The sequence below is a fragment of the Octodon degus genome, unplaced genomic scaffold (genome assembly GCF_000260255.1).
Source record: "Octodon degus isolate 3935 unplaced genomic scaffold, OctDeg1.0 scaffold00001, whole genome shotgun sequence".
In the NCBI taxonomy this organism is placed as follows: Eukaryota; Metazoa; Chordata; class Mammalia; order Rodentia; family Octodontidae; genus Octodon; species Octodon degus.
The window spans coordinates 21,574,178-21,581,039 of NW_004524577.1; the positions used below are offsets into that span (position 1 = coordinate 21,574,178).

The window sequence follows — 6,862 nt, forward strand, 5'->3', positions numbered from 1 at the left end:
AAAAGAAAAGAAAAAAAATGGATATATACTAAGATGATAAATATAACTCCACCAAAACTTGTATACATATGAAAAACTGAGCTATAGATTGCTAGCTTACTTGCTTCTCTCTGTTCTGAATTTTTAAAAAAATATCCATCCACATACTCCTTCTCTTGAAGAAGCTGGAATTAAATCAACCTGCTCACCATTTTCTCTTCTGGGGGTGCTGTTTTCAAATGGCTGCCATGTTTTGAGTGCTGAGCCTGCAGCCCCACCTGGGAGGCTATATGCACTGTTCCTAGTGTGGAAACAGAAGAGAACAAGTACTTTAAAATCCCCAAATATGAATTATTCAGAAATATAGACTCAGCCACTCATAACCCATATCTAGATTATCTGTGATAAATGCACCAGCCCAGGCTGGCTGCCTCTCTACCCACCTAGCAACCTCTCAGGCTTCTCTGGGAATCATCATTTATTCAGTCTGTCCATTCCTTCAGGGAAGCTCAGCTGTTACACCCCTGAAGAACTTGTTGCTTTCATTAATAAAAATTCAACCTAGAATCTGCACATAGTGCTTCTGAAGGAAGGTCCACTCTGTGGAACAAGTGTGGGAGCCACTATTGTGGTCCATCACATGAAATCATGGAATAAGAAGGGTCTCTGTTGAAGACAAATTTTTGTTAACAATTTTTTTTCATGGACCGATTTTTTTATATTGCCCCTTTATCATTGTCACCAACTCTTAATAAATACTTTTTAAAAAGGGGAAGTGAATAAAATGGATTCTGTAAATTCCTGAGATAGTATTCTCGTGTCTTTAAGTCTCCACATAGAGAAGAGGCACATTAGCTATCTCTTTGTTTCTTTTAGCTTTAAAATTCATCCCAATGATTAGCAAATTAAAATTGAGCAGTGTGCTGCCTGACCCAGTCTAACAGAAGAGCCATTTAGGGGAACACAGCATGGAGTGGCCAGTGGCCTGCACCCCTCTCCCAGCACCCACTAGCCCTCAATTTCCCTATCTGTAAGGTGAGTGTGACAATAGCCTCTGTCTCAGGAGATTGATGTGATAATTAATCTATTCCTTGGCAGACTTAGAACAATGCCTTCCATAATGAACACTCCATAAATATCAAACACATACTCACAACCTTATTAATCAAGAGAGTCAGTTTCCAGAAGCTGCTTTTTCAGATCAGCTGTTCTCCTTTCCAAAGGTTGCATTCAACAGAAGCTTCTTGGGCAGGTCAGATAGCTCATTGGATTAAAGTGCCCCTGCTTAGGCAGGTGCAGGGACTGGGGTTTGATCCCCGGCATGCCTTGCCGGCCCCGTTCCTTGGGCGCCCTGAGAGATCGACTGAGACTGGTAGTGGTGGTGTGTGCCTGTAATCCCAGTACTTGGGAGGCTTAAAACAGGAGGATCACTACGAGTCCAATCTGTGTAGTGAGACCCTGTACTAAATTCATAAAAAAAAAAAAGAAGCGTCTTGATTTTTACCTTGCATTTAAAGATCCCAAACCACCGTCAACTCCGATTTCATGCATCTGTCCCTCCCACACCACCTGTGAGGTGGGGTAGGATGCAGCCTCTCCCTGACTTCCAGAGGGACACGTTTCTTGGAAGCAGTTTAAAATGCCAGGAGTAGAAGTGGGTGTGGCCTCCTGCATGCATGCCATGTGCCTCATGGGCTTTGGGGCAGGTGTTCTTGGCATGATGACTGTGTTCTCCTCATCTCTGTCTCCAACAGCTGTGTGGGAAGGAATTCAACCGGATGCACAACCTGATGGGTCACATGCACCTGCACTCAGACAGCAAACCCTTCAAGTGCCTCTACTGCCCGAGCAAGTTCACCTTGAAGGGGAACCTGACACGCCACATGAAGGTCAAGCATGGTGTGATGGAGCGAGGCCTTCACACTCAAGGTAGCACATCCTGGAAAGCCCTGCTGTCAGGCTCGGGGCAGCCCTTGGGGGTGAAATTTTATTTACTAGGATGATAGTTTGGGTGATCACTCTCAACAAAAACAGGAATGAGACTTTCACAACCATGGTGGAGTAGTAGCAGCAGACTTCAGATGTTACTCTAGGAAAAGGTAATGCTAATATCTGAAGGCTGTATGTTAGGGTTACAGAGAGTAAGAGGAACATGGTGTGATGGCACTGTTTCAGTTACTCTTCTCTCTTCGCTGGGACAGGTATCTGACACCCAAAGTGAAGGAAGGAAAGGTTTATTTAGCTTACAGTTAGTGAAGGTTTTTATCCATACTCAGCTGGCTCCAAGGCAGAGTGGCACATGGCAGCACACAGCAGCTGTTCATGGCGGCAGCAGAGAGCGAAGAGCAAAAGGAGAAGCAGCAGCTTAGGCAGCTAGCTAGCCTCTCTCCCCTCCTCACACTGTAATGCAGAGTGTCTCACTCACACCCACAATCCCAGCATTGGATCATGAACCAATCACAAACTCCAGAAGCTGCCCCATGACTGTGTAAGGCTTCAGGGAGACAACTAGACACAAACCATAATAGCCAGCATTGGACTCTTTGTTCTAGACTCTGCCTTCACACCTTACATCATTACAGCCACTGCCAGGCAAAGGAATGCCTCGTTTTATAGATGAGGAAACTAAGGCTCTAAGAGATCTGTTTGCCCCAAAGGGCTCAGATAGCAGAGTCAGGATTTGAAGGCACACCATTTTTGACCCAACAGTCTTCATCACAGCCACTTTAGCACATTATTCTCAAAGCACATGCAGGGCCGGGAAGATGGCTCAGTGGAATAAGTGCCTCCCTGGCAAGCACTAGGGCCTAAGTTCAATCCCTAGTTCCCACCCCCCGCAGAAAAAAGCACATGCAGTTTTTGTTTCCTTTTTAAAAACAGATCTACATACTGCACTGTCAGCGGAGATGGCTTCATGGCAACCTAGGTCCCCTTTCCCTGTTGACACAAGCACAACTTTCCTGCCGCTCAGCCTCTACACAGAGCAAGGCTTTAGTCTCCCTACACTGGCACTGTTGAACTTGAAATGTTCTTGCCTCCTTCATCTTCACAGCCCAGGACCCTTAGCAGTGCACAGTTTGTGTTCTGGACCTATTGATTAGCGGACTTCCCCCTAACCAACCAGTCCTTCATTAGGACACACATCTGGCCAGTGCATCAAGATGCTTATGGTGACAGGTTGGAGAGAACGAGGCTGTCCTTGCCCTTCAGGAGCTCTGTGCGTGGGGACATAAGACAGGCATGGCTGGAATTCACAGCATCATCTTAGATGCTTTGTGACTACCATCATTATTGGCCAAGGCATGGAGCCAAACACTGGGGGAGCATTACTGGTAGCCTCCACAGAACCATGAAAGAGACCGTTATTTGCATGTCATGTATGAGGAAACCAACTGAGGTGTAATAGAGGCTACTTGAGGTCAGACAGCCGGTCTGAAGGCAGAACTGAGGTTCCAGCTCAAAGATTTCTGGATCAAGCCAGTGCTTACTACCCTAGACAAAAGCAGGGGTGATTTGCTTGGATCTGCTGCTTACAAAGGTAGTGAAATCAGTGCACGGATTCGTAAATGTGACAGGTACCTGCACACACACAGCAGGAAACAAAAGAATCATAGCTTTCAGGTTTTTCACAGTACCTGCTGCATTTATATAGTGATTCCTGGCTGAGAGGGAACTGGAATCACCACAGACAGGGGCTAGAGTTCATGAACAAGCCTTGAAAAATCCCTGTTAAAAAGTAAAAGCAAGTTTTCTTTTCACTGAAAAATGTGTTCCTCGTGAATTATTCACTGAATCTCTAGTTGCCTGAACCACTTCCTGAGCTACGCCTGGATTTTTCCACAGGAGGTGAAGTTCGTTCCACCTCTGGGGCAGCAGACAGAGAGAGACAGCTCCGTGGCCTGAGGATGTCAAAAAGGAAGCAGTTGGTCCTTAAGGGTCCCTGCCCTTGCTCCGGGCACTCCCACGCACAGCTCTGTGTCTTTATGCCCTCTTTATGCCTGCTTTTCCTCTTTAAAATCTTGGCTTCTGTCCTTGGAGCCTGCCTGTCCACTCATCACAGGCAGAGACCTTAACAATAGGATAAAATAAAGTCACCTCATGTCTCTTGGCCGCTGCAAAACCCATTGGTACAGGCCCCCAAAATGAACCTGAAAGTGAGACCCTCTGAGATCCCTGTGCCCTGCACTGAGGTCCTGTTGTCAGACATGGGGCTTTGGAAGCTGCTTGAAGCCCTGTTCCCTCTCTATTCTGTGGAAAGGGGCCACAATCCAGAAGTACCTTCTCAGGTCCTGGTGGAATCCTTTTTTCAAAGATAAAACTGTCTATTACTGCTGGAGGTTTTTCTTACAATGAAAATCTATGCTTACTACAAAAAATAAGAAATACTTGAGAGATGAAGAGAACATGTAATAACCACCTCTGACTGTCCATTTTGAGACTTGGGCATCCATCCTTGGTACTGGCCAACTTTCCTGTCACTGGGCATAATACCTACCAGTTGAAATTTAGAGGAGGAGAGGGTGCATTGTCTGGGCTCACATTTTTGGAGAATTCAGTCTGTAGTCGCCTATCCTCAAGGTAGGAACACATGGAGGGAGGACATGACAGAAAGAAACTGCCTAGTTCATCAAAGCCAGGGAGTAGAGCCGAGAAAGAGTCAGAGAGGAGGCACCAGGGACCAGCCCCAGCCCCTGGTCCCCCCTCCATGACCCCTGCACACACACCCAGGAGTGGGCTCTGCAGAGCCCTGGGCAACTCCCACACATGCCAATCAAACTACCCAGTTAAGCTTCATCACCACATCCTTCCAGAGATTTTTTCAGAAAGATAAAATTGATCTGATATATGCTTCTATGTAATATGTAAACATATGTGCACATCACATGTACAGAGAGTGCACCCTAGCATGGTCAGGAGAGCACATCTTATGATGATCGGTCCGTCGCCATCACCTGTACGTCTACACCTACTTCCCTGTGCAGAGGTGCTGTGGCGTCATTAACCAACCCTTAAGTACCAAAGTGTTTTCACAGCTTCTGTACAGTAAAAAAAATGTGGTGATAAGCATTCTTAGACTCACATTCTATGCTCCTGCCTGGTTTTCATCATTTAAATTCTCAGTTGTGTCACTGCTAAGGCAGTGCTTCTTTTTAAAGCTTTTGGTGCATGTTGCCAAATTCACCTTAAAAGGAGTATACAGATTTAGACACCGACAGGCCACCAGTGTCCACCCACCTACTGGGAATTAGCTGGTTGTGGGTGTTTGATCAGGACATGGGAAAGGCCCTTGGGGCCCCCTACCCACCTCCCTGCCCACCCACTGCTCCCTCCACTGCTTTCTGGGGTCCCTCAATTCTCGCTCTGCTCTCACAGGTTTAGGAAGGGGCAGGATGGCCCTGGCGCAGACCACAGGGGTCCTGAGGAACCGGGAGCAGGAGGAGCCTTTTGACCTCTCGCAAAAGCGCGGGGCCAAGGGGCCAGTGTTCCAGTCAGATGGGGAGAGCGCCCGGGACAGCCCCTGCCATGAGGAGGAGGAAGAAGAGGAGGAAGAGGATGAGGAAGAGGAGGAGGTGAGCTGCTGCCCAGCAGAGCCCTACAGCTCCAGCCTGGCCCCCCGGAGCCAGCAGCTCTGTGCGCCCCAGGATCTGTCCACCAAGCCCGAGCAGACCCTCCAGGGGCAAGAGGAAGCCAGCAAGGAAGAGGAAGAGGTGGAAAAAGAGGAGGATGCTACCAAAGAAGGGCAGGAGGAGAAGAGCCAGGACGCCCATGGGGAAGGCTTCAGGCAGGGACCTGAGAAGGAGACAGAGGAGGGGGCTGGCGGGGAGGAGCGCCTCAGCCTCAGAGTTCTTCAGAGTGCCAGGCGGGGCCCCTCCTTTTCTAATTACTTATACTTCAAGCACAGAGATGAGAGTTTAAAAGAATTACTGGAGAGGAAAATGGAAAAACAAGCAGTGCTTTTGGGTATCTAAGTGGACAGTTTTAAAATCACATTTGGAGGATGAGAGCTAGACAGTGCAAACAGCTTTCCGCATGAACTGTCTGTCCACTGGGGACTGACAAGGGCGCCAAGCTTCGCAGTGACTCAAGCTAAAGGAGCAGGGTCCTCGGTAATTAGATGCTTCTGGGCCATTCCTTGGGCCTTCAGACTTAGAACACACACACACAGGGGCTTCAGTATCACTTTGTCCACCTCCCGTGTAATAATCTGTGCATATTCTTCTAGATGTCTAATCCTGGCTGACCCTGAGGTGCTTTTAGAAATTCTATTTTCCTTCCATAATATGCAGTGCATGGCAAATTTCTTTCTAGTTGTAAAATGATGGTGCTTGACATGTTACCTTATTAATAACTATTTAGCTCAACTCATGAAAGTTATATTTTTCCAGTTAAATGAAAATATTACTAGTTGTATACCTAAAAATAGCTTTTATTGCCATAAGCAAAAAGTGCTGGGAATGACACAGAAGGGCGAACTATTGGAAGGGATATTCCAAGTAGATGCTGCAGAGGTAAGCTTAACATCTAAGAAGATGATGAATAGTTTTCAGTAAGAGGAAATCCCAACAATTAGACACCTACATGGGTCTCTTTCTCTAGCATCAGCTTCCTTCACCAGTGAGGTGTTGGGAGCTGCAGATGACTGGGCAGTGCTCTGAGGCCCTGGCTCCTCAGACTGATGTCTGGTGTCCTAAGCAGAATGCCTTCCTGGACACCACTGCTGCCCTCCTCTGAGACCTCATGCCCAAGGGAGCTGTTGCTTGTGAAGCTGGAGCTCAGGGTGGGGGAAGAAATTCTCCCTGAAACAAGCTCTGCCTTCTTTGGGGTAGTATTAGGATAGTCACTAGCCCCTCACTGTGCTGGACACTTAGGCTTTGTTCTCAAG

The 6,862-nt window shown here is 47.4% G+C and overlaps 1 protein-coding gene across 3 annotated transcripts in view; it reads left to right on the forward strand.

Moving 5' to 3' along the window:
- Window positions 1-6,856, forward strand: part of Znf366 (zinc finger protein 366) — a 76,115-nt gene extending 69,259 nt beyond the window's left edge. For 2 of the 3 annotated variants that reach the window (XM_004623015.2, XM_023702745.1), the window contains exons 4-5: window positions 1,734-1,908; window positions 5,353-6,856. In XM_004623015.2, the coding sequence (XP_004623072.1) occupies window positions 1,734-1,908; window positions 5,353-5,948 (771 nt within the window). In that variant the 3' untranslated portion in view covers window positions 5,949-6,856. Of the gene's footprint in view, window positions 1-1,733; window positions 1,909-3,822; window positions 5,300-5,352 lie in introns of those variants that run through there. The other variant, XM_023702797.1, reaches the window with a different exon arrangement.
- Window positions 6,857-6,862: the final 6 nt, after the last annotated feature.